Consider the following 24,710-nt stretch of genomic DNA (forward strand, 5'->3'; position numbering starts at 1 on the left):
ATGCCATCGACATCAGTCATACAAAATTCGTCCGGAGAAGGGAAATATTGCTGAAAACCGCTCGACCGCCCAAGGTGATTAAACGCCTGCTCGTCCCGCCGCTGACCGAAGTTTTTGCCTGACCACCAAAGAAACCATGCCGTGATCGTCAATGAGCCCTGCCGTCTCAGAGCCAATAGCTCTCGCCGCTCTTCGAGATGATAAACTCACACCCCAGACCCTTCCCATCCTCCTGTAACGCCTGCTCATGAGCATTGAGCTCTTCCAAAATAGTGTCGCCCACGTAAGGGCCGTCTTTGAAGGTGTCTTTGACGTGGATGATAACGACCTTCAAGCCCTTCAGAGGCAGATCCCAATTCCCTGCATCGTGCGTGTAAGACCTGCCGACGTCGAATGTATTTGCTTTCGATAAGCCGTTTGGTCCGAAATGAGGACGAGCCTGATTCGGGGATTGAGGGTGGGATGTGGACATTGGCGACATCGGCGCGTCTGCAGCAGAGTCCGATGCCATATAATGAGATTGATCAGCTGGCGATGGAGGCCCAGAAGAAACCTGCATCGGGGATGTGCCAGGGGCGCTGTGGTCGGGTTCACTTCTTCGACGATAGTTCTGGCTGATAGTCCGGCCAGCCAGGCTACGGCTGCGTTTCTTCTCACTCTCGCCAACAGCGTGACGCGCGACTTCTCCACTGGAGATGCCAGACCGCTTCCGTTTCTTGATGAGTCGATCTTCATGATCCATCTGAATCCTTGCCTCGCGAACCAAGCCGGCCAGGGCCCCTAATTCCGTGATCAAGTGCCGAGGAGCAAGGTGACCGAAAAGATACTCGTCAGATTGGCTATCCTTGTATGAGCATTCTACGAATATACCAGTGAGGGAACCATTCGCAATCTTTTTCGCAGACTCGGCCCAAATAATATAGTTGCGTGGCGTCAAGGACAGGGCGTCTGGCTCCACATCTCCAAAAATCAGGACCTCTCGTCCAGTCTCGCTATCCCTGACGAAGTAAGCGGTGCTGTCTACCACGCATGACGACTCCTGTGGATGCATATTAGGTGATTGATTGTTGTGGAAGCTTGATCTCGGATTCAGTCCCGGCGTGCCTGGTGTGGAGAATTGCGACTGTTGGTTGAACGACAATGACCGCGGGAGATTTTGTGCAGTCAGGTCAGCAGAGCCGCCATGATTGGTGTCTGCGATATTCGGTATGCTCCCTCGGTGCTGATGCGCCGGCGGAGATTTGGTGCATACACCGTGGTTCACCTTGAACGCTTTCGCGCCCAAGCCGTCGCAAACTTCAATGTAGCCACGACCTTCGCCTTCACCAACCATGGGATCGCCACCTTCTTTGAGTCTTTGAAAGGTAACGAATCCTACACCACCATCTTCATCGCTGAGGTTCGGCCAGATGACATCGTTAAAGATGTGTCGTTTGACAGCATCAACGGTGCTTGGCAAGGCGGCGAGTGTCTTTGGCTTGGACGTCGCATGGAAAGCAGCCGTGTTGATGGCGAATCCAGATATGTGATCGAGGTGTGGGTGCGTGATGAGGTAAGTCGAAATGTACAGCTGCAAGAGATGTAGCGCGTTCGCACGAGGCGTGGCATGCGGCAGCTTCATTCCAGCGAATGGCCCATGTGTCATGAACATGGGTTCTGGCTTGGGCGTGTCTTCCGCATCGGAGCTCTCCGTGTCCACCTCCGCATCCTGGGTCGGAGATAGAGAGGTCCTCGCCAGGTCCTGACTTAACCCTGGTGTCTGAGCTCCTCGTGCTGCCTCTCGCCTGTCGTCGGCCGCAGCTTTCTCCTTCGTCAGAGCGAAGTCCCTCTCAACGATCCTTGTTATGGGCGCCAAATGGCTTCCGGCATCCACTGCAAGAACGCTCCCCTTGGCCCAATCTGTCGCGATGCTGCGCACCAGAAAGGCAGTCACGTTTTCCTCGCTAGGCCCACCGCTTGCGCCAAGGCATACAACCTGCAATGCAGGCTTCCGAGGACCTCTGTTTCCCCTCCCTCTTTTCCCTAACGACGTCGCGGATATGCCATCGACAGAGTGCCGTGGCGCCGTGTCTCTGTCGGAAGATGCGACCTCACGCTCACTGGCGTTGTTCATGGAGCGCGGCGGCCAACGGCGCGGCGATTGACATGTATGTAGCCGGTGCACTGTCTCGGGCGTGTGCAGCTGCGGCTCGCTCGGACAGACGGCAGCGGTCGGGGACGTGTTTGCGCGGACGTCGGGCGCCTGAATGGATGTTGGTGAGAGAGTGGCTCGGGTGGGCTCACCAAGCACAGCATACCGGGCTCGTGGGATGGTGTCGCACGCGGCGCAGCTGACCCGGTCCCACTCTTCTGTACCGGGGCCGTTCTGGCCGTTGCGCTCGAGCTGGAGCGGTGGACCGCGCGGGGCCACATCCAGACCGAGGCGCTGTAGGGCTGTGCGGAGAGATGTTCTGCGGTCACGTGAGCTCATCTTTGAATGCCAACCGGGCGCCTCGCGAAGAGAGTGACACTTGTCGACTGTTGGTCACAGTGAATTGTGCTCGCTCGCAAGCGTAAGAAGAGTGGTTTGGGTTCACATTGCTCTGCAGGCGTTGTTGTCATTCCACAGCGCTCTCCGACAAGCGAGAAACACCTGGGGGCACAAGCATTGCTGTGTGCTGCATTGCGTCAACTCACCTGCGCTGTGAGCAGAATCATTGGGCGAAAGAGTACGCCTCGAGCTCGGACTTGAAAGCCCTATCCATCCACGAGATCTTCGCATCTCACTGCTTCTCGCCTCTCCAAAGCCCTACAGCTGAGCCCTATGCCCTAGGTGCATCTCCAGACGTGCTCAAATGCTTCTCGAGACCTCACCTCATTCGCAAACGACACATCATGTTGTGATTGCGTTTGTTTCCACGGATGCACAGTGCAGAATGCTCAAGATTTCACCTCTGAATGATGCATAAGGAAGGGGGAAGATCTAGCGCCTCGTACCGACGAAATGCCGACAGGGGAAGCTGTTCGCGAGCTGCATCCGATCTATCGTCATGAAAACTGTCCGAGACGCCAACGGAAGACATCAATCGCAATAGATGAGTCCAAAGCCACAAACCCGGTTCGTCTTGAAGTGATCGCATCGTTCACCTCGTACACTAGTACAGAGAAGGTAGCCACTACTAGGCGACAGTACGGCGAGATTTGGACCCATCACCATTGCCGATTTTGGAACAACCACATAGCATATGACAGCGGAATGGACACCGCGGAAGACACACCGTCCCAACACCGAACGGCTGTTTGGTGGAGAAACTAGACGTAGCACGCACAGGCATGATATTGCGCCCAAGTCTGCCGGGGTGCAGAACGGTTTCCTCATGGGAACGTGAAACGCCAAGCCTGTCAGAAGCAAACCGAGCCAACAGGCAATTTCAGACGAGGTCCATCAGCAGGTACACAGGAAGGTTTCCGCAGGTGTCAGCCACGCCTTATTACCTGCAAACCAGGCCATTTTTACAGGCATATCAATGCAGACCTCACGCGTGGTGCAAGTATCTCAGTACAATGATGCCCTGCGCTTCACCACCAGTCATCATGCCGGTCATCTTTCTGGATCTCGACGTCGCCAAGAGGTCGGCAAGCACGCGTCCCACCTTTCAAACACGCTGGCGTCAACAGCTGAGGCCTGTGAGCGACCACGCGAGGCGCCACAGCCGAGACGAACGTCGCAGTTCTCTCTATCGCTTCTTCGAGCCCATGTCAAGAGCGCCGCCATGTATATCTCTAACACTAACAAAAACTTAAACGCGCACCGATTCCCGACTTGGCGCCTATTAAGCATGATCAAGTGGGTACTGACATCGTTTCGTTGTAGCGAGGCTCAATATACGACGTGCGGAGACACGCCGAGTTCAAGACCGCAGGTAAGGGAAAGGGGAGACGCCATTGCTATAAGATGGGTTGCCTCCATCAGAAGTTCAGTTGGTTGTCAGTTCATTCCAATTTCATCGCAAACAGTCACTCGTTCACCTTATCCTTCTTTCGTTTCCATCTTCGTTGACCGAAGATCGATCTTCAAGCTCTTTCGCATCTTTCGCATCAGCAATCCCTCACAACTCCCTTCAAAATGAAGACTGCTGCTTCCGTCCTCGCTCTGGCCGTCGCTGTGCGCGGCCACTACACTTTCAGCAAGCTCCAGGTCAACGGCCAGGCCGTCGGCAGCGACTGGCAGTACATCCGTGAGCACACTCGCGGCTACATGCCGACCAAGGGTCAGGAGATCCTTGAGAACGACTTCCGTTGCCAGCCCGGTGGTGACAGCGGTGCCAACACCGAGGTCTACACTGTTGGCACTGGCGACGAGGTCACCTTCCTTGGCGCCTTCGGCATGAACTCCATCGAGCACCCTGGTAAGCTTTTGTCCTCTGGAAGACTCAGAATCTCAGCTTTGCTAACGTGCTTAAAGGCCCCGCTCAGGTCTACTTCTCCAAGACCGACGACGTCAAGTCCTACGACGGCTCCGGCGACTGGTTCAAGGTCCGCGAGGCTCTCTTCTGCTCCAACCCGGGCAACGACGGCGCCCTTACCGACGCCTGGTGCACCTGGGGCGAGCCCGGCATCGCTTTCACTGTCCCCGAGACCGTTCCTGACGGCGAGTACCTCGTCCGCGTCGAGCACATCCCTCTGCACGGCGCTCAGGGCACTTCCACCGGCGCCGAGTACTACTACTCTTGCGGTCAACTGAAGGTCGAGGGCTCCACTGCCGAGTCGCTGCCTTCGGCTGAGATGGGAAAGATCCCAGGCATGATTCAGCCGGACGATGATGCTGTCACATTCAATATTTGGACTTCCGTTTCCAGCTACCCAACCGCCCCCGGTGTGGCTCTGGCGCCTGGCGGCGAGACCTGGGGCACCGCCGATGGCTCCAGCGATGCCGTTGTAGAGAACACTGAGGGCGTCCAGGCTGGCTCCAGCTCCGGCTCTTCCAGCTCCGGCTCTTCCGACAACTCGAGCTCCACCCCTACCACCAGCCAGAACACCCAGAACCCGTGGTCCAACGGCCAGAGCAACACCCAGAGCAACGGCCAGACCAGCCCCGAGTGCGAGGTTCAGTACGTTGAGCGTTCTGTCTCCAAGTCTCGCCGCGCTCGCCGCTCGGTCAAGGCTTAAGCGCTAGGCCACGTGGTGGACTGTCACGGAGCTTCTGAATGAGGTTTCGTGAAGGTTGCGACCTCCGACGACTTGCGAAGTGAATACGATGTGTTGAGCTTTGAGGATTCGAGACGCTCCTTTTTGCCTGACGGCGAGTGTCCTGCTTCCGGGTGCTTGTTGTTAGGCCTTTGATGTACTTTATCCAGAATAGAATCGAAAAACAATCAAAGATTGATTTTCGGCGATGATCTCAGTGCCATGCTGTATTGTAGTGGAAAGCGATGCTTTAAACTTTTTTTCCTTTTGACTGCGGTGCGTCATTGAACATTGGAAGTGTAGTGAAGGCATGTTGAATGACAACACCAATCACTCACTCATGATCGATTGACGCTGTTGGCGCAAGAATCAATTCATACATTGTCACTACGCTATCCTACGGACCAACAGCGTTGTATACAAAGCCGCTTTCGATAGAAATTTCTGGCTTATACAAAATAACCTCTCACATATAATTCAATATCATTACAATCGCTACTGTCTTCCTTCGTAATTCGACCCGTTCTGTATCTCGCATCCTTGACCCATCCGGCGATCTCTCGGAGCCACCCGGCCGAAGCCGACAGCGTCGAACCTCCACCGACCGAACAGCAGACGCAACGAATCGCCGCCAACCGGGCAATGTAAGGGCGACGAAGAATGTCCGCACCCACAGCGCCCAATGGCGCTCCCATCAACCTCAAGCGGAAGCCCATACCCCTATCCGCCAGCCAGGAGTCGCAGGTGCGCGAGCTGTACTACAAGCGCGTGCGGAACAAGTGCGCGGACGAAGTGAGAGGTATGCTTTCGGATCATGTGTTTAGCCCTTGCGATCAAGATGAGATGGCTGATAAGTATTTGACTAGATTTTGCGGCATGCTGTACGAATAGAACGTTCACTGCGACCTTCATGTGCCGGCCACAGCAGAAGTTGATGAACGCCTGCATGAACCAGTACGCCACGCAGGAGGAGATGGACGCGGCGCGTGACGAGTGGTTTGCGACAATGGATACGAGACGGGAGGAGAGGATGGCGAAGGAGAAGAAGCGTGTGGAGGATGAGAAATTCTGGCAGGATTGGTGGAATAAGGACAAGAAGACGAGCGAGCTGCCTGCGCAGCCGGTTAAGGAGCAGGGGAAGAAGTGAGCTACAAAGCAGAGGATACACAGGGTTTACGCCGGAATGAGTTGCCCCTGCACTCGGAAGGCTAAGACGAGCATTTATGGGATGGGGAAGGGAGCATGCACCATGTGTGGCCTCAGATGCGGAAGGACACTGCAAGCATCAAAATACTGAACCGAGCACGAAAGACAATGACTTCGCAGACCAACAGAAGCCCTCTGGTTTGGAGGACGGTGGTGTTGTTGGAATTGCGTCCAGTACTACGTGTACAATGGGAGCTCATTGCAGGTGGTGGACCAGAAAACCACGGACTGGACAATGTAAGATATTTACTTATATACGCTGCGTGGCATGAAGCGTCTCGATCATCGCTTCCCAGCAGCGGCAGCCGGCAAGCCTTTTGCAATAGCCTGTCCGGCGGCTTTGATCAAAGAAATCTCAACACTCCATGGCTGTGCCAGTATGTCCTTGATTGCAACCCGGACTTGATTGTTCTTGAAGTTGTTCCTTCTTGTATGACATCGTAGTGACACCGTTCTGTACATCATTCCTTGCCGTAACCTCAAGACAAATCATCACTCACCTACTCTAAGGGCGCTGCTTACACATGGAAAATACCTGTGCTGTACGGCGGTTGCGGCCGTGATCTACCCGGTCAGTCTTATTTCGCCTAGCAGCTCACGGTATTATTGAAGGGTTCATGCGAACGTAGCGTGCTCCGATGCACATGTCATTCACATCTCTTTCGCAAGCAAACGGATCCAATCGAGAATGCTGCCGCGAAGCCTTTTTCCATTGTAAACGGATCAAAATGCAATTAATTGATGAATAATGATGCGGCGGCAACGGGACGCCTGCGGATAACGCCCTACTGCAAAGTGGGCCCTGGCGGGAGTGGCACTACCAAAAGTTACCTCATTTAAACAGCGAGTGTCCCACCAGACAGATCGCCAGAGCCTCGGCTTCAACTGCGGACAAGTGAATGTGCAATCGACGCGGCCAAAAATGCCACGCCCAACCTACACCGAAGAACAGGTCTACCAGATCTACGATCGGATCGACCTCCCACAACAACATCGGCACCGCCCAGGCGAAGCATCCAAAGCGATCGCACGTAGCAATGACGGCCTCGCCTACCTCTCCACCCTCCAGCGGCACCATCTCGCCAGCGTGCCTTTCGAAAACCTAGAACTACACTACTCCCCGACCAAAGTCATCACAACCGACCATGAGCTCCTCTTCCAAAAAATCGTCACCCAAGGCACCGGCCGCGGCGGCTACTGCATGGAAAACAACCTCTTCTTCGCCACCTTCCTGCGCACCCTCGGCTTCCAGATAATGAGCACCGGCGGCCGCGTCAACAATTCCAAGCAACCCGACAGCGCCGGCGTCGTCCCCGAGACCTTCACCGGCTGGAGCCACATGATCAACATCGTCACGGTTCAAAACGCCCGCTACATGGTCGACGTCGGCTTCGGCACCGGGCAGTCCACGCACCCGCTGCTTCTCAAAGACCGGCAGCCCAGCTTGAATATCGCGCCCTCGCAGCTCGTGCGTTTGCGCTGGGACGCGCCGGCTGAGAACGAGGACCAGGATTCCAAGCTGTGGATCTTTGAGCGCCAGGACACGCCGGAGGGGCCGTGGATCCCGACGTACTGCTTTCCGGACGGCATTGAGTTCTTGCCAGCGGACTATATGGTTGCGAACCATTTCACGTCGACGCACCGGTCGAGCTTCTTCACGTATAAGGTCGTGTGCTCGAAGTTTGTGCTGGATGACGTGGGTGAGGAGATCGTGGGGACTGTGGTGGTCTTTGGGAACAGTGCGCATAGACGTATCAAGGGCGTCAAGGAGGATCTGGGACCCATCGAGAAGGAGGAAGATAGGATTGGGATTTTGGACAGGCATCTCGGCGTGAAGTTGAGCGAGCATCAGAAGGCTGGCATTCGGGGAATGTTTAGTGCCGTGTAGACCTTCTTGAGGCAGATCGTAGAGAAGGTGGATTGAAGCCGTAAATACATAACGACACAAATGATTTCTCTTTGCTAGGAGGAGTCATTGAATACCTAATCGTTTTATCCGGACGCGCCTTCAGGGCAACCTAGACGATAAAGGCCGAGCGCAGATACAAGTCTCCTATGGATATGCCGTCTGGTCATACAAGAACGGGTCTTCAGGCGTGCAAGAAGTAGAGGTGCACAATGGCAAACTTCTTCGAGCAACGATCGTACGACTAACGATGGGTACGAATACACGAAATTACTCCAAAAGCATCAATCCGTAGATGCTTAGAAATGACTCCGAATAAAAGGTATCTAGAAACAGCAGATATCTGCTCAAAGGCGCAGACGGACCGCGCCTATACGAAAGAAGGTTATTGAGAAATTTGTCTCCAAAAAGACGACGTCGCACGAGGAGAAGGCGTTTACGCAGTCTTCTGCCACGCGCTGTAGAGGCCGAGCAAACTGCTGACAGTTCCAGCAAGGCCGACGATGCCGTCGTCAAGGTTAGCGTAGCCGAGAGCGCTGCTGGGCACGGTCAGATCGCAGAGGTCGGAGAGCAGCTGCAGCTGGGCGGTGCTGGCATCCCTACATAAATGTTAGCACAATTCCAACCGCAGAAAGAAGGTTTAAAACGCACTTGGCCAGCTTCTTCACCTCAACAGCCTTCTCCGCATCCGCGCTGTCCTGCTGCTTCTTCGCCTGGATCCTCAGGTTGTAGAGTGTGTACAAGCCCGCAATGACATTGCAGCTCAGACCAAAGAACCACGCGCGGTAGGCCTCCTTCTGCAGGCGCGCGGCAGCCTGGAACTTGCGGATACCCGCGACGTCCGGGTAGCTCATGTTGTCGAGCAGCATGTAGAATGCGTAGCCGAGCTGGCGGCCGACGGCCAAGTACTTGACGATGGGATCAGCGGCCTTCGAGTCGGAGGCGACGGCGGCGAGCTTGAAGTGCTCGATGAACTTTGTCAGGCGCATGGCCTTGCGCACGCTGCCGAAGTTCTTCTTGACGCCATTGAAGACATCGACGGTCGATTGCGAGTGGTTGGTGCGGTAGAGGTACCAAGCAAGGAAGCGGGAGAAGTACTGGATGGTGCGGAGGGTCTTGTCGCGGCCGACTGTTTAGGAAAGACGTTGTTAGACTGTGGGTCCGAAGAGAGATTTGTTACGTGCTGTGCGCAGGTGATCACGTACGGGTCGTGGCCACAAACTTCTGGTAGTGGCTGATAGCCGGGTGGTAGACGAGCGCGTCGGCGACCATGGTGTGCGGTGTGAGAGGGGAAGTTGTGGTTATGCGGCGATAGAGGGAGGTAGGCGGACCAAGACAAGTGAAGTCGAAGGATGGGCGCTCGGCTCGTGGTGAGGTGGAGGAGGAATGGGACAATAAGCCTCCGGTGCAGTCGCCGATATGTACTGGTTGGAGGAGCTGGCGCATCAGCTGCCCCCACGAAACGCGCAGGGTCGCGGGCCCGGAGCGGAAAAGGGTAGCCGAGGCCTCGGTCGCGAGATCGGCATGCGCACGTCACAGCACGGCAGCCGGCGTGAGGGCTGGTAAGCTTGCATGTGCCGCTGGGGCTGCTTGAGCCTCTCTCAAACCCTTGTACAAAAACATCTCCGGCCATATATCCGCTCGCCCCGCGCTCTCTGCCCCCCTCTCGGTCGCGTGGTGTTGCTCATTGCAATGCTCTAGGAGAGCAGCACGATGTCCAAGGCCGAAGCAAAATCAAAAGATGTGCAGCATGGCGCAATCCACTATCCGTTGTGGTTTGGAGGCAGCGCAAGCTGTTTCGCTGCATGTGTGACCCATCCGCTCGATCTGAGTAAGTCGCAATGCCATTGGAATGTGAGAGAACATCACTGACCATTGTATAGTCAAGGTAATTCGGTCATGCCCTACGATCGCTCCCGAACATCGCTGACACCACCTAGGTCAGACTACAAACGCAGCCGCATGATGGAACGCGAAAAAACATGCTACAAATGATCACCCACGTAGTAAAGGGCGATGGCTTCACTGGGCTGTACAGAGGAGTGAGGCGACACTTGTGTATTTGGATATTCGTTCATTAGTTGACAATGGCCGCCAGCTTTCTGCGTCCCTGCTCCGTCAGATCACATACAGCACTACCCGTTTCGGTGTCTACGAAGAGCTCAAGGAAACCTTTACCTCTGCGAAATCGTCACCTTCATTACCGACCTTGATTGCCATGGCTTCTACTTCTGGATTCCTTGGTGGCATTGCTGGGAACCCCGCCGATATTCTCAACGTAAGAATGCAGAACGATGCATCACTACCACCGGAGCAACGGAGGAACTACAAACATGCGGTTGACGGTCTGGCGCGCATGGTCAAGGATGAGGGAGTGCGAAGCCTTTTCCGCGGCGTTTGGCCCAACAGTATTCGTGCGGTTCTCATGACTGCCTCGCAATTGGCGAGTTACGACGTTTTCAAGAAAGAGCTTCTGCAACGAACCAGCCTTGGCGACGACCTCACAACACATTTCACGGCTTCTATTATGGCCGGCTTTGTCGCAACCACCGTGTGCTCGCCCGTCGACGTGGTGAAGACTCGCGTGATGAGTGCGCATACTCAGGAGAGCATCGTCGGCTTGATCACTCGTATCACAGCTAAAGAGGGTCTGGGATGGGTCTTCAAGGGATGGGTGCCCAGCTTCATCAGACTCGGCCCGCATACTGTGGCGACATTCATGTTCCTGGAGCAGCATAAGAAGATGTACAGGAAATGGAACGGGTACGAATAGTGTGCGACCGCCGAAGGGAGCGGCTTTTTACTTTCTTCGTTAGAGCATTTCCTTTGCATTCCTTTGCATTGGGTGGCGTTGAAAATAGGTTGGAATAGATTGGGCATGGCAGGGCTTCCTGAGCGCGTAAGCGCAGTATATACTCCCTGTAGAAATGTTCTCTGTACAGACTCAAATGCGCGAGGGTTGTGTTCGTTGAAATGAACGCGATTAGCAATCTTCACATGCGATTTTCACATGCCCCTCCGCGTTCCAGTCCGCCACGTGCCCCTCGTCTCCAACAGCTTGGGACCGACGTCACACAACGGTGCAGCTGGTGCCTCCGAGTACGTGTGGACATTGCCACTACCGCACTCTTCCTACACTACACACATCTATACACAACCATCAAGTATGTCTGCAGAAGAGGCCAGCAATATTTCCCAAGGGGCAGGGACGGCGCCCGCAAAGAGGAAGCACTTCGTCCCTCTCGGTAAGCTCTCTAACACGAGCCAGCGACACACAACAAACCAACCAGCTGACCCGCCAAACCACTAGAAAACAACCCCGAAGTAATGAGCGCTCTCCTGCACAACCTTGGCCTCTCCCCCACCCTCGCCTTCCACGACGTCTTCAGCATCGACGAGCCCGAGCTCCTCGCCTTCGTGCCCCGCCCCGCGCACGCCCTCCTCCTCGTCTTCCCCGTCTCCGCCACCTACGAGACCTTCCGCGCGCAAGAAGACGCCTCGAAGCAAGAGTACGCTGGCGCCGGCCCAGGCGAAGAGGTCCTGTGGTATAAGCAGACGATCGGCAACGCGTGCGGGCTCATCGGCCTGCTGCACGGTGTCAGCAACGGCAAGGCGAGGGAGTTTGTGCAGCAGGGCTCGGATTTGGAGAAGTTTATTCAGCAGGCTGTGCCGTTGCAGCCGAGGGAGAGGGCGACGCTGATCGAGGAGACGGAGGCGCTGGAGAAGGCGCATCAGGCTGCTGCTGCGGGGGGCGATACGGCGGCGCCCGAGGCGGCAAATGATGTGGATTTGCACTATGTTTGCTTTGTCAAGAACGAGGAGACGGGTAGGCTGTGGGAGATGGATGGAAGGAGAAAGGGGCCGCTTGATAGGGGTTTGCTGGGCAAGGATGAGGATGTGTTGAGCGAGGCGGCGTTGGAGAAGGGTGTGAGGGCTTTCTTGAAGAGAGAGCAGGAGGCTGGTGGTGGAGATCTGAGGTTCAGTCTGATTACCCTTGCGCAGAGTCTGGACTGAGCGGTGATGTTGAAGCGGTAACCTTAATATGACCCAATGCGGAACAAGACGTGGACGCGCACTGGTATAGCCGCCCTGGAAGCTGTGGGTATTGCCATCATTGCTGGGACGATGAATGTACACCGGAACGGAAGAACCCTACGATGAATCATCGCTTATAGGCAACGCTTCGGTTCAACGGCTGAGGACTGGCCTGACACCACGAAGATTCCGAGTAACACGACAAAAAATAGCGAAGCGTCGAAATCCAATGCATTCTGAAATCTATCTCTACTAAGGTCTACAGTCTAGCCTTCACCGTACTGACGACACTACCTAACCTTCTTCCTGTGGCATAGGGGTGCCCCTCGCCTCTGGACACGAGATGGTCTACATCAAGCGTGCTGACCAAGCCGGGGTGGCATTGACTCAGATCAGTGATACCAACAAGCGCCATGGCAGTTGCCAGCTCCGATTTGAGGATCTCGATAAAGTGCTCGACGCCTTCTTGACCGTAGTTGACAGCGTACAGGAACGGCCGACCCATGCCGACAGCTGTGGCGCCAAGGCACATGCACTTAAGAATGTCAGAACCACGACGCACACCACCGTCGACGAAGACTTCAAGTTGAGAAAAGATAGTTGGGCAGTTAAGCTGGCACTCGAGAAGTGTCATGATCGCTGGCGGAGAGCTGGAGAGATCTTGTCAGCGCTGAGAGATCAGATTAGGAAAACACTGCTCCGAACTTACCAGTCCAAGTTGCGCCCACCGTGGTTGCTGAGCAGCACGCCGTCAAGACCAGCATCCGCGCACATTTTCGCATCTTGCCAGCATTGAACGCCCTTTGCGACAATTTTGCCATCCCAATGCTTCCGCAGCCACTTGAATTCGTCCCACGTGAAGTCAGGCGCGATGTAGCCACCCATGACCCTACCCAGGCCGCCTCCCTTCTTGTCATTCTTAGCCTGCGCGCCACTCATGGGCGTACTGAGACCCTCGTCCGCCTTAACGCGCTCGTCTGCTTCGCGCTTGCCAGGCGTAGGCGCATCGACAGTCACGAAAACGGTGTCGACGCCCAGTGACCGGACGTGCTTGAGGAGTGCTTCGGACTTTGAGCGGTCTTTGTTCACGTACAGCTGAAAGAAGAAGGGGTGCTTTGCATCCTTGGGCACGGAGGCAATGATCTCGTCGATTGGGAAGGATGCATTGGTTGAGACCCCCTGAGGGATGCGATTGGCGATGCAGCCTCGCGCAATGTCTTTCTCGCCTTCAGGGTGGACCATGCGTGCCATTGCGGCTGGTGAGACGAACAGAGGCAGGCCCACATCGTGGCCCAGGATCTGAGAACTCGTGTCGACAGTATGAACATCACGCAGAAGACGAGGACGCCACCAAATTCTCGAGAAGAACTCCTTGTTGCGGTCTCTGGTGTAGCAGTCGGTGTCTGCTGAGGAGTAGAATGCCCAAGTCTTTTTGCTGATTGTCCGCTCGGCGATGCGCTCGAAATCAAGGGCGTTGATTACAGTCTCAAGACCAGGCTTTTCGTGAAGCTTGAGCTCAGGTGTCTTCTGGGGCGGGGGCTTTGCCCACTCTTCTGTGATGGTCCCTGGGTCGACTGAACCTTTCAGTTTTGACGCATCGAGGTTTGTTGGCAAGACTGCTGGAGCATGTATCGAGTTGTATGAAGTGCTTGCGTCTCTGCCTGCATGCTTCCAGATGACTGTGATCTGTTAGAACTCGCCCTGGGATAGATTTCAACGCAGAAAGCACGCACTCTCGCCTCCACCGGGATGCTGTGGGGCAAATTCCGTGATGTCCCAAACCTTGCCGTCGACTACGATCCAGCAATCGTCGGCATTGTTGTGTTTCGAGATCTCCTCGACGGAGATGAGCGTCTTCTCAGCCATTGTCACAGTGTTGATAATGGCAGTCAACAGAAGTGGACGACACAGCCGATATAGAATGCATTTCACTGGCCATCTCGGGATGTGCTTCCGATTCCCCGTTGATTGAGTCGGCAACAAACTGGTGGAGAGGAGGAGATCTCGGATGAATCAAACACCGAGGCGGCTCACGGCTGCGACACCGCAGGCCCACCACACCCCGCGATCGCAGGCGTTCCCACGGATGCCTTGGTGCCTCGCAAGCCTCGCCTGACAGCAGTGGCGCACGTCTTCACTCTCCATTGGCGGTCCAAACACTGAGTGTTTGCTACGGGATCAGAGGTGAGGACAGATACAATGTCGTTTGCCACCAGGATGCAAACGCATTTTCCTTCGTTACTGTCTCTTCGTCGCACAAGCAGCGCAGGCCAACGGACAGCTGCCTGAGGAACGCCAAGCCCAGCAAAACAAGTCAAGCTCTGTTAGAGCAACCGTGACTACGATGCCAGTAGACATGACCAAAGATATGGCGCTCCTGAAGCTGGATGGTTGCGAATTGCCCGCTGCGGCGGACATGCATGTTCATCTTCGCGATGGCCCAATGACCGAGCTGGTTGTGTATGGAAATCTTCATCGTTCCATTTTGCAAACCCGCTGACTGATGGTAGGCCAACCATTCGTAAAGGTGGCGTCAACACGGTGTTTGTGATGGTATGAAGACTGCGAGAGACTCTTCGTTTTTCGTGTTGGTCAACTGATCGCAAACGCATAGCCCAACCTGGTCCCTCCTATCACGACACCTCAGCATGCTCTTGAGTACAAGAAGCGTCTGCAGAGCCTGGAGCCCAATGTCACTTTTCTCATGTCTCTGTATCTTCACCCGAACATCACGCCGGAGACCGTCATTGAGGCGAAGAAGGCCGGCATCACTGGCATCAAGTCATACCCTGCTGGTGTGACAACGAACTCTTCCGCCGGTGTCGTCTCGTACGAGGCTTTTTACCCGGTCTTCGAGGAAATGGAGCGTCAGAACATGGTCCTCAACTTGCACGGCGAGGCACCTCCGTCCGTCAACTCAGACGTCACAGTCCTGAATGCTGAGGAGACATTCTTGCCCACGCTCGTCGAACTGCACAAGCGTTTCCCCAAACTGCGCATTATTCTCGAGCATTGCACAACCGAGGCCGCCATCGAGACCGTGAAGTCCTGCGGTCCGTCCGTTGCCGCCACATTGACCGCGCACCACCTTTGCCTCACCGTGGACGACTGGGCCGGCGACCCTCACTGCTTCTGCAAGCCTGTCGCCAAGCTGCCGTCGGACCGCAGGGCTCTCCTGAGGACCGCAGTGAGCGGCAACCCCAAGTTCTTCCTGGGCACCGACTCCGCGCCCCACCCCGCGATCTCCAAGCGCGGCGACAAGGTCGCGGCTGGTGTTTTCACTCAGCCTCACGCGGTGGGATTCGTCCTGGATGCTCTGCAGATGGGCGTCGAGAAGGAGGTGCTGACTGAGGAGGACGTCACGCAAGAGAAGCTGAAGAACTTCCTTAGCGAGTTCGGAAGGGCTTTCTACCAGCTTCCTGACGAGCGTAACGAGAGTATCGTCCTCCGCAAGCCCACCGAGTCTGTGCAGGATCTTCTGAGCAATGCCGACTCCACGATTGAGGTCGTGCCTTTCCGCCGTGGCAAGATGACCTGGGGCGTTGAATGGAAGTGAGATCTTGAGGTCTCGCGAGGAATGCGGAGTATGAAGTGAATGCTACCAAATGTATATATGACTTCAATGCAGACGAGAATGATGGCACCACGCTCGAATGTGTCTCACTGGACTTATCGAGTACCTATCTGTTACACAGTGGAAGACTGATTTGCCAGGGCTCTTACCCGTGTTTCAAAAAGCCATGGAACCGAAACGGTTTCCAGATACAGTCTTCGGCATAAGTCACGGCAAAGAGCTGATTCGAAGACGGCAGCATGGAAAGGCGTGCAGTTTGTACACAGGATGTCCACAGGGCGCGTACAAGTGGGAATCCATGTGTCAATTGCCCGTAAGAGGCAAGGTCTCCCGCGCATCTCTTATTAGGGCGTTTTCCCCAGACCCTCGATAGCACGGCTCAGGCGCAGGTGGCACGGCTGCCGACCGATAAACCCGATCTGAGCCGCCCGCCCGCTTCGTGCCATTGATCTCGACTCACTTTCGCCTCCCTCTCTCCCTCCGCCACAGTCAAGTCACACGCGGGTTTCGCTGGAAGATGTCGACCTTCAGGACCGCTGCGAGGGCCGGGAGCCTGTTGGCTGCCCGCCGGCCGATTGTCGCGCAGACGCTGCCGCGATGGATGTCTGTCGATGCGCAGAACAAGCTTCTAGCTGCTGATCTGAAGAAGGCGGATCCGGCAGTCTACGATATTGTCCAGAAGGTGCGCAAAGCTGATGGGCAATATCCAGCTTCCTATGCTAACACTCAAGTAGGAGAAACGGAGGCAAAAGCACTTCATCAACCTGATTCCGTCCGAGAACTTCACCAGCCAAGCTGTACTGGATGCGCTTGGAAGTGTCATGCAGAGTATGCTTGCGCCAGTCTTGGAATACATTCCGAGCGACAAAGCTGACTCTCTTACAAGACAAGTACTCGGAAGGATACCCCGGCGCGAGATATTACGGTGGCAACGAGCACATTGACGAGGCGGAGCGACTGTGCCAGCAGAGAGCTCTGGAGACATTCGGCTTGGATCCGCAGAAGTGGGGTGTAAACGTACAAGGTGCGTTCCCAAGGACCAATATGTGAACGAGGCCAATTTGCTGACACTGGGCCCAAGCTCTCTCCGGCTCGCCTGCCAACCTCTACGCCTACTCCGCCCTTCTCAACGCGCACGACAGAATCATGGGTCTTGACCTTCCTCACGGCGGTCACCTGTCTCACGGATACCAATTGCCCTCCAAGAAGATCAGTGCGATCAGCAAATACTTCGAGACCCTCCCATACCGACTTGACGAGAAGACGGGCCTGATTGACTATGACAAGTTGGAAGAGCTGGCTATGCTGTACAGGCCGAAGATCATTATTGCGGGCACGAGCGCATACAGCAGGCTGATTGACTACAAGCGATTCAAGAGCATCACGGACAAGGTCGGCTGCTACCTGCTCAGCGACATGGCGCATATTTCTGGTCTGGTCGCTGGTGGCGTGGTCCCCTCGCCTTTCGATTACTCCGATGTCGTCACCACAACCACTCACAAGAGTTTGAGGGGACCCAGAGGCGCAATGATCTTCTTCCGCAAGGGCGTGAGGAGCACGGATAAAAAGGGTGTTGAGACCATGTACGACCTCGAGAGCCCGATCAACTCGTCAGTCTTCCCCGGTCACCAGGGAGGACCCCACAACCACACCATTACTGCTCTGGCTGTCGCGCTTCACCAGGCTCAGCAGCCTGAGTTCAAGGAGTACCAGCGCGCTGTCCTGGAGAACGCAAAGGCTTTCGCCCAGAGGCTGGGCAACAGCAAGGAGGAGGGCGGTCTGGGCTACAACATCGTCTCCGGCGGCACCGACAACCACCTTGTCCTCGTCGACTTGAAGGACAAGGGCATCGACGGCGCCCGTGTGGAGCGCATTCTCGAGCTCGTCGGCGTTGCTGCCAACAAGAACACCGTGCCCGGCGACAAGAGCGCCATGAAGCCCGGCGGACTCCGCTTCGGCACCCCGGCCATGACCACCCGCGGCTTCCAGACTACCGACTTCGCCCGCGTCGCTGATATCGTCAACCGCGCCGTCAACATCACCAAGTCTCTCGATGGTAAGGCCAAGGAGGCTGCTGAGCAGAGCGGTCGCAAGAACCCGACCAGCGTCAACGCTTTCAAGGAGTACGTCAAGGAGGGCGAGGAGATCGTCGAGATCGTCGAGCTGAGGAGGGAGGTTGAGGATTGGGTTGGCACCTTCTCGCTGCCTTGGGAGCAGTGAACACCGTCAGTCAGAAAGAGCTTTGACGACGTGGACGCTTAGCCGAAGGTCTCTAGCCGCTTATTGCATTGCAAATAAGAGCTTGATTGCAGGCATTGCTCCAGGCAGAGCTTCAGCGCAAACCGCCTTTGATAACGAGGGCGAGTGACTCAACGTCGCACAGTCCTTGTTACGCTGTACAGTCAACAAGGGGGGAATTTTTGAAAAGCGAGACGAAACAATGGGCTCACGATAGATTCACCATCGAGAAATCATATGCATTGTTCGAGACGAAGCTCGAAGTCACTCGACCAATACCTCTGATCGTTTCTTGGCCAAGCGGACTGCAGATCTTTGGCCACATTGTGACTTCAAAAGGTCGGATTGACCTGATCTCCGTCTCATTATTACCCCCTTGTTGTTTGTGCAAAGATAGTCCTACATGTAGCTGTAGATCCTCTACAAGATCAACATCAAAGAGCCGGCTCAAACCCTATGACGTAGCTACCAAATACAGCAAGAGGGGCACGCATATTTCCTTGAGCCTTGCATATGTCTATCACTCTCTTGCATTGCCGAGATTGCTCTCTTGATTTTCCTACAAATTCAGAAAGAGCAAATCCGATGAACATGGCATCCCCGTCTTCCCATCCCGGCACGCTTCACCTAATCGCCAATAACGTCTCTGCCTTCGAGCCCTCAAAACCCCTCACCTCGGACCAAAACACCAACACCCTGATCTGGATCGGCGGCCTCGGAGACACCTACAGCTCAGTAGCATACCCCTACGTCCTCGCGCAATCTCTCGGCCCATCATGGTCCCTCGTCATCGCCGCTCTCGGCTCCACAGGCGCCAGCTGGGGCACAAGCAGCATTGCCCGCGACGCCGATGAAATCGCCAAAGTCGTTTCCTTCAGCAGAACCCGCCGGCCCAATGGGAAAGTAGTCATCATGGGCCACTCGACAGGCTGCCAGGACTGCATGCAGTACTTGACAGGCTCGGGCGCGGACGCCCGGCCGCCGGTCGACGGCGCGGTGCTGCAGGCGCCTGTGTCGGATCGGGAGGCGCTCGAGGAGGCGCTGCCGCAGGCTTTTCTGCACGAGGCGAACCAGCTTGCGCTGAAGCTGTGTAGAGAGCGTAAGGACAAGGAGATCATGCCCAATCGGTTTACGAGTTCGCTGTTTGGACGCACGGCTGTGAGCGCGAGGCGGTGGGTGGACATTGCGAGCCCGGGGCCGGATCACACGGGTGCGGATGATTTCTTCTCGAGCGATCTGGAGGATGATCGGTTGAAGTCGTCGTTTGGGAAGCTGTCGTCGAGGACGCCGGTGATGATTCTGTTTTCTGGCAGTGAAGAGAACGTTTCGGATAAATTGGACAAAGAGGCGCTGGTGAAGAAGTGGACTGCTGTTGCGAAAGATTCTGGTGCGAGCATTGATGAGAAGAACGGAGGCGTAGTGCCGCAAGCAAGTCACAATCTGAATGGAAACCCCGAGGGCGTGGTACAGGATCTCGTGAGGCGTGTACTCAACTTCGTGGGTCGATTAGACAAAGAAGACTTAGGCCAAGCTGCTGGATCTAGGATATGAGGGGCGTCAGTTAAGAGACCTGCCGACCCGAATCTTTGGGCGTTGTGCATATGGTCGATACCGGGGGAGCCTCTGAGCCCAAGTCATGCTCATCGATCTGCTTAGCGAGCGATCGACTCTATCTCATTTTCATGACCATCGAGATAGGTCAGGTCCCAATGAAGTTCGTTGGAAACCACTCAATTTCAATCATTACTTAAGCCTTTGCGTAAAGCTCCTCAAACGACTCATCTGCGATCTTCATTACATCCTGACCATAGACCATCTTTTGCACGTCAGCATCCGCCCATTTGTCAGGCACAGCACCTCCTTTCTTCTCTTTGAGCGCTGCAAATTGCCTGTCACGCTCTTCCTTAGCAGCTCCCTCGCCCAAGTGAAGCGACCTTCCGTTCGCCGCAGCCAACTCCACGAGACGGTAAGCGCGGTCCATTCGCACGTCTTGGTACACCTTCAAAGCCTTCCTAATTGCTTCAGGAGAGGCCTCCGGCAACTTCGACAAGACAACTCCAAGCACGGCACCATCTTCGATCGCCTGCGCAGCGCCCTGTGCCATGTGAGGCAGCGTAGGATGGCACGCATCACCAACAAGGGCAGTCTGTTCGTGTGTCCAGAACGGCAGAGGCTCGTGCACACGCAGCTTCCACTCGCAGAGCTCACCGTCCTTGACTAGGTCGAGCATGCGGAGGATCATGGGGCAGTAGTCGCCGAACACCTCCATCATCTGCGACTTGTCGCCCTTGGTGGTGTACGTTGCCGACGGCGCGGCAGCGAAGTTGCGGTCCGGTTGCACCGTGCTCAGGTTGTAGATGGTCTTGTTCGCGATGGGATAGGCGATGATGTGCCGCTTCTCGCCGATCCAGCGCGTCACGGCATCGCTGTCGATGAGCTTGAGGAGTTCTGGATCGTGCTCCATCTCGTCGCGGCGGAGCATGATACGGTAAGCTGCCTGGCCAGTGTCGACAATCTTGGCGTCCACGCCTGTTTGTTTGAGGAGCTGGTCGCGGACGACGGACTTGACGCCATCGGAGGCGAGGAGGACATCACACTCAACATTATAGGGCTCGCCGCCCTTGCGAGGTACGGCTGTGAATGACGGATGAGGGCCGTATGATTTAACCTCAGATATGGCGGTGGCGAAGAAGAAGTTGATAGCCTTTTCTTTCTTGCAACCTTCGTAAATCGAGTTGGCGAGATTTGAGCGATGTCCGACCATGTGCGGGTATGAGTATGCTTCACGGATGTAGTTGAGATCAACGCGGGCTAGCTGCTCGTCGGTCGACCCCTCTGACGTGCTGTTAGTTTAGCATGGACACGAAGCAGGTAATGAGACGTACGTCTGATACTTGTTGATTTCAGATCGACGGCCTCGGCCTCGATATCTTTCCATACACCAAGTCGGTCTAGGATCCTGGCCATATTAGGAGCGAGCTGGATGCCAGCGCCCACAAAGCCTAGGTTTGAGGCAGACTCATACACATCGATCTGCTTGAAGCCCTTTTTGGCGAGAGACAGTGCGGTCGCAAGCCCGCCCATGCCTGGAATCTCGTTAGATGGCGAGAAATCTAGACGGTAAGGGTGCCTACTCACCTGCACCAATGATGGCAATGCGTAAATCGAGTACATCCTTGAGCGCCATAGTCTGTGATGCCTCGATTGTATCCGGGTGGCGAAGACGACGTAACTAATGACCAAGGAAACTTTGAATATGGACTATATAAAATTACTCGAAGAAGAGGGGAAGGATGACATATAAATGCTTCGTTGACCTACCTGCGCATCGGCAGTAAAGCTGAGGTCTGCTTCGGCAATGACTTTAGCCAAGTGCCGCTGCGCGTATGATGGGTCTCGTGGCTTGCGCGGGCGGCGGCGGGTAACCTGAGGGTGCCCTAACTTTGGATCGTCCTAGCCTTCAGACATGCTATTTGGGAAAGTCGTAACTACACTCCTAATTTTTGAGCTGTCTCGGATGCGAGGTTCGGCGCCTTTGATGCGAGATCGTCGTGGACTGTTCGCCGACATCGCTTTGACCGAGTTCGAAGCTGGCACGCTGGCTGACACGGCTGCACGGAGCGCAGGCTTTCGCCACTCTATTGACATGTCCACCAGCTTAATGAGCAGGCATGAATATCAAGGGAAGTCATTACCATGTTGTCATATGGACACAGGTCGCTTGCTTTTCGTTGATCGATAATGTCTATGGAACGCTATCGTACCCTTCAACATGGGCAGGCAACCTTCAATGGCCGCTGGCACGCAAAGGAGAAATCGGAAGATTCCGTCTTACTGAGTGCCGACGTCCAGGCGAACCTTCAGCAAGTCTCCCTTGATGATGTCCTGCTTCATACCCTCGAGCTCCTTCATGTCCCATGTCGAAGAGATGTACCTTCCGGCAAGCCAGTCGCGCCTCTGCGCAGTCAACCATACGAAGGTGTCTGCCGCCAAAGCCGGCTGGTCAATCAACAGGCCGTGTGCTTCCTTGGGCATGCCTGAAGCGAGCTCCGTCATTACACCACCAGGGTGGACTGCGTAGCTCACCAGGCCCTCGTCGGCGTACTCCTCATTGATGAACTCGGTGAAGCGAGTGAGAGCCAGCTTTGTCGGCTGGTAGGCAGACGCTCCAGGCATGATGACATGAGCACCAATCGAGCTGACGTTCAGAATAGTCTTGAGTCCATCCTTCTTCTTGAGAAGCAGAGGGATGGCGGAGCGGACCACAAGGTACGCGCCGAACGTGTTGACCTGCCAGGTCTTCCACCACTCATCCGGGTCTGAGTCCGCAATCTTCTTGAAGGTTTCCAAGTAACCGGCGTTGTTGATAACAATATCCAGACCGTCGAACTTCTGGTCGATCTCCGCCGCGGCATCGCTCACGCTCTTCTTATCCGTGACATCCAGCTTCAGCGAGAGGATGGTCGGCTCTTTCCTCCCAGCCTTCTGCGCAGCTTGCTTCATCTCCTTCTCGACTTGCTCCATGCCAGAGCGCGCTGCAATAGCGATCTGTGATGCACCTGCGCGAGCGAAGCTGATCGCATTGTCTTTACCTAGACCTTTGGATGCACCCGTGACAAGCACGCTCCGGGAGGAGAGATCCCATTGCTCTGGCTTAATGAAGTCGTATGTGTCGTTGTGGATGGTGGACGTAAAGTCGACTCCGCTGCTCTTCTTCGATGACATAGGGTTTTGAGACATGTTTGGTAGGATATGTGACGGTAGATTTGTTGAAGTAAAGGAGTACTTGAGATGCAAATGTAGAGAAGATGGAAGGGCAAGATCGCAAAATGTACTTACTTATGGGGCGTCATTAGAAATCGATGAGGACTGCTATGTCCGCCATCGTCCGCATCTTCACGGGTGTAGCAGCCGTAGCAGCAAAATATTAATCATCCTTGAAAAGTACTGCCGACACATCACCGCAAGAGGGTCCTGCACGTCGTTGCATCATTATCCGGAGATAGACAATGAATTGTACCCACTTAAACCGCTTGACACGGGAGGGGAATCGGCATTTGCCAGCAGTTTTAGATCCGTGAGAATTTGGGGATGACATGCTGGCGCATCCGGCAGCAGCAGGCAGGAAAACAAGCGTGGAAGCTAGACTGGTCGTTCGCAAAAGATGTTGCTACCTAACGGTCGCGCCGCCGGCAAAAGCCTGGCAACAGAAGGTGTGCGACAATCGAGCCGAGGCACGATCGACTCTCCCCGCAGGCTTCAGACCTCACTTATTCCGCAAGCGAGGCGTAGTCAATAAACGAACAAATATAATACTCCTGTCGCGGAGCTGGGGAGAACCAATCGACTCGATTCAGTTGAGTCCTTCGCAGAGCTCCCTCGTTTTATTCTCTGAACATATATCAAACCCCGTCAACATGGCGCCTCCAACCCTCGTCACCCCTTTGTGCGAGCTGCTCGGCATCAAGTATCCCATTCTCCTCGCTGGCATGGCGCGAACATCTTCCGGGCCTTTGGCAGCAGCTGTGTCGAATGCTGGTGGTCTGGGAACCATCGGTGGTCTCGGCTACAGCCCTCAGCAGATGCGAGATATCATTCACGAACTCAAAGCCAATCTCTCAAACCCTGATCTGCCCTTTGGTGTTGACCTTGCCCTTCCCCAGGTTGGCGGGTCAGCGAGAAAGACCAACCATGACTACACCCATGGTCAACTGGACGAACTCATTGGCGTGGTGATCGAGGAGAAGGCACGACTTTTCATCAGTGCAGTGGGCGTGCCACCACCTCATGTCATCAAGCGATTGCACGAAGCTGGCATTCTGGTCATGAACATGGTCGGCCACCCGAAGCATGCGCACAAAGCCTTGCAAGCGGGCGTCGACATCGTTTGCGCACAGGGAGGCGAGGGCGGCGGCCACACAGGCGATATCGCGACCAGCATTCTGATTCCATCCGTCGTCGATGTCGCGAGCCAGTACAAGAGCCCACTGACCGGTCGACCTGCAATGGTCGTTGCTGCGGGTGGCATCTACAACGGTCGTTCTTTGGCCGCCATGCTGTCCTTCGGCGCAGTCGGAGCCTGGGTGGGCACGCGGTTCGTGGCGTCGAAAGAAGCCGGTTGCAGCGAATTGCACAAGGAGGCTGTCGTCAGCGCCAAGTTCGAAGACACGATGCGAACTCTAGTCGTCTCTGGTCGACCGCTCAGAGTCAAGAGGAACGCTTACATTGATTCTTGGGAAGTCGATCGGCCTGAGGAGGTCAAGAGGCTTTGCGACAGTGGCGTCGTGCCTCTTCAGAAGGATATGGACGAAGACAAAGATTTCGACATTCCCTTCCTCATGGGTCAGGTGGCCGGTGTGATCGAGAGAGTTCAGCCGGCGAAAGAAATCTTGGAAGAGATGGTGACTGAGTGCGTCCAGATTATGCAGACTCAGCAGTCATACTTGAGCGGCGCTAAGAGCAAGTTGTAATGGTCACGCCTTCGACCTACGCGACTAAACCGAATGCAATTTTCACCTATGCGCTCAAAGCTGTCTCGGAAGCTGAAGCTATGAGCATGATCATACGATCTACCGCAGCGCCGCT

General features: G+C 55.3%; 14 protein-coding genes across 14 annotated transcripts; 9 read left to right on the forward strand and 5 right to left on the reverse strand.

Annotated features, from left to right (window-relative positions):
- Window positions 1-166: 166 nt before the first annotated feature.
- On the reverse strand, window positions 167-2,470 carry WHR41_03070 (uncharacterized protein; the record flags this gene model as incomplete). Its single annotated transcript, XM_069371676.1, has 1 exon — window positions 167-2,470. The coding sequence occupies one exon, from the start codon at window positions 2,468-2,470 to the stop codon at window positions 167-169; it is 2,304 nt and encodes a 767-aa protein (XP_069231665.1).
- Window positions 2,471-3,475: 1,005 nt separating this feature from the next.
- Window positions 3,476-5,366, forward strand: WHR41_03071 (uncharacterized protein). Its single transcript, XM_069371677.1, has 2 exons — window positions 3,476-4,388; window positions 4,445-5,366. The coding sequence occupies exons 1-2, from the start codon at window positions 4,106-4,108 to the stop codon at window positions 5,146-5,148; spliced, it is 987 nt and encodes a 328-aa protein (XP_069231666.1). The 5' UTR covers window positions 3,476-4,105; the 3' UTR covers window positions 5,149-5,366.
- Window positions 5,367-5,803: 437 nt separating this feature from the next.
- On the forward strand, window positions 5,804-6,738 carry WHR41_03072 (uncharacterized protein). Its single transcript, XM_069371678.1, has 2 exons — window positions 5,804-5,965; window positions 6,033-6,738. Exons 1-2 carry the CDS (start codon window positions 5,827-5,829, stop codon window positions 6,311-6,313), a joined length of 420 nt encoding a protein of 139 aa, XP_069231663.1. The 5' UTR covers window positions 5,804-5,826; the 3' UTR covers window positions 6,314-6,738.
- A 556-nt stretch (window positions 6,739-7,294) lies between these two features.
- Window positions 7,295-8,260, forward strand: WHR41_03073 (uncharacterized protein; the record flags this gene model as incomplete). The annotated part of the gene is made up of 1 exon (XM_069371679.1): window positions 7,295-8,260. One exon carries the CDS (start codon window positions 7,295-7,297, stop codon window positions 8,258-8,260), a length of 966 nt encoding a protein of 321 aa, XP_069231664.1.
- On the reverse strand, window positions 8,260-9,704 carry WHR41_03074 (uncharacterized protein). The gene is made up of 3 exons (XM_069371680.1): window positions 9,484-9,704; window positions 8,930-9,407; window positions 8,260-8,877 (listed from the first exon to the last, which is right to left on the reverse strand). Exons 1-3 carry the CDS (start codon window positions 9,548-9,550, stop codon window positions 8,715-8,717), a joined length of 708 nt encoding a protein of 235 aa, XP_069231669.1. The 5' UTR covers window positions 9,551-9,704; the 3' UTR covers window positions 8,260-8,714.
- A 556-nt stretch (window positions 9,705-10,260) lies between these two features.
- On the forward strand, window positions 10,261-11,051 carry WHR41_03075 (uncharacterized protein; the record flags this gene model as incomplete). Its single annotated transcript, XM_069371681.1, has 2 exons — window positions 10,261-10,320; window positions 10,377-11,051. The coding sequence occupies 2 exons, from the start codon at window positions 10,261-10,263 to the stop codon at window positions 11,049-11,051; spliced, it is 735 nt and encodes a 244-aa protein (XP_069231670.1).
- Window positions 11,052-11,395: 344 nt separating this feature from the next.
- WHR41_03076 (uncharacterized protein) lies at window positions 11,396-13,133 on the forward strand. The gene is made up of 2 exons (XM_069371682.1): window positions 11,396-11,523; window positions 11,589-13,133. The coding sequence occupies exons 1-2, from the start codon at window positions 11,445-11,447 to the stop codon at window positions 12,290-12,292; spliced, it is 783 nt and encodes a 260-aa protein (XP_069231667.1). The 5' UTR covers window positions 11,396-11,444; the 3' UTR covers window positions 12,293-13,133.
- Window positions 12,531-14,179, reverse strand: WHR41_03077 (uncharacterized protein; the record flags this gene model as incomplete). The annotated part of the gene is made up of 3 exons (XM_069371683.1): window positions 12,531-12,963; window positions 13,023-13,992; window positions 14,047-14,179. The coding sequence occupies 3 exons, from the start codon at window positions 14,177-14,179 to the stop codon at window positions 12,573-12,575; spliced, it is 1,494 nt and encodes a 497-aa protein (XP_069231668.1). The 3' UTR covers window positions 12,531-12,572.
- A 304-nt stretch (window positions 14,180-14,483) lies between these two features.
- Window positions 14,484-15,961, forward strand: WHR41_03078 (uncharacterized protein). Its single transcript, XM_069371684.1, has 3 exons — window positions 14,484-14,773; window positions 14,824-14,866; window positions 14,928-15,961. Exons 1-3 carry the CDS (start codon window positions 14,658-14,660, stop codon window positions 15,867-15,869), a joined length of 1,101 nt encoding a protein of 366 aa, XP_069231671.1. The 5' UTR covers window positions 14,484-14,657; the 3' UTR covers window positions 15,870-15,961.
- A 390-nt stretch (window positions 15,962-16,351) lies between these two features.
- On the forward strand, window positions 16,352-18,582 carry cbs-2 (putative serine hydroxymethyltransferase, mitochondrial). The gene is made up of 4 exons (XM_069371685.1): window positions 16,352-16,569; window positions 16,622-16,715; window positions 16,774-16,911; window positions 16,969-18,582. Exons 1-4 carry the CDS (start codon window positions 16,405-16,407, stop codon window positions 18,105-18,107), a joined length of 1,536 nt encoding a protein of 511 aa, XP_069231672.1. The 5' UTR covers window positions 16,352-16,404; the 3' UTR covers window positions 18,108-18,582.
- Window positions 18,583-18,710: 128 nt separating this feature from the next.
- On the forward strand, window positions 18,711-19,676 carry WHR41_03080 (uncharacterized protein; the record flags this gene model as incomplete). The annotated part of the gene is made up of 1 exon (XM_069371686.1): window positions 18,711-19,676. One exon carries the CDS (start codon window positions 18,711-18,713, stop codon window positions 19,674-19,676), a length of 966 nt encoding a protein of 321 aa, XP_069231537.1.
- A 164-nt stretch (window positions 19,677-19,840) lies between these two features.
- On the reverse strand, window positions 19,841-21,455 carry WHR41_03081 (uncharacterized protein). The gene is made up of 3 exons (XM_069371687.1): window positions 21,264-21,455; window positions 21,011-21,211; window positions 19,841-20,960 (listed from the first exon to the last, which is right to left on the reverse strand). The coding sequence occupies exons 1-3, from the start codon at window positions 21,310-21,312 to the stop codon at window positions 19,873-19,875; spliced, it is 1,338 nt and encodes a 445-aa protein (XP_069231536.1). The 5' UTR covers window positions 21,313-21,455; the 3' UTR covers window positions 19,841-19,872.
- Window positions 21,456-21,956: 501 nt separating this feature from the next.
- On the reverse strand, window positions 21,957-22,865 carry WHR41_03082 (uncharacterized protein; the record flags this gene model as incomplete). The annotated part of the gene is made up of 1 exon (XM_069371688.1): window positions 21,957-22,865. One exon carries the CDS (start codon window positions 22,863-22,865, stop codon window positions 21,957-21,959), a length of 909 nt encoding a protein of 302 aa, XP_069231535.1.
- Window positions 22,866-23,542: 677 nt separating this feature from the next.
- WHR41_03083 (uncharacterized protein) lies at window positions 23,543-24,595 on the forward strand (the record flags this gene model as incomplete). The annotated part of the gene is made up of 1 exon (XM_069371689.1): window positions 23,543-24,595. One exon carries the CDS (start codon window positions 23,543-23,545, stop codon window positions 24,593-24,595), a length of 1,053 nt encoding a protein of 350 aa, XP_069231534.1.
- Between the last annotated feature and the right edge of the window lie 115 nt (window positions 24,596-24,710).

The sequence above is a fragment of the Cladosporium halotolerans genome, assembly GCF_011745625.1.
Source record: "Cladosporium halotolerans strain TM138-S3 chromosome Unknown Sca7, whole genome shotgun sequence".
Classification (NCBI taxonomy): domain Eukaryota; kingdom Fungi; phylum Ascomycota; class Dothideomycetes; order Cladosporiales; family Cladosporiaceae; genus Cladosporium; species Cladosporium halotolerans.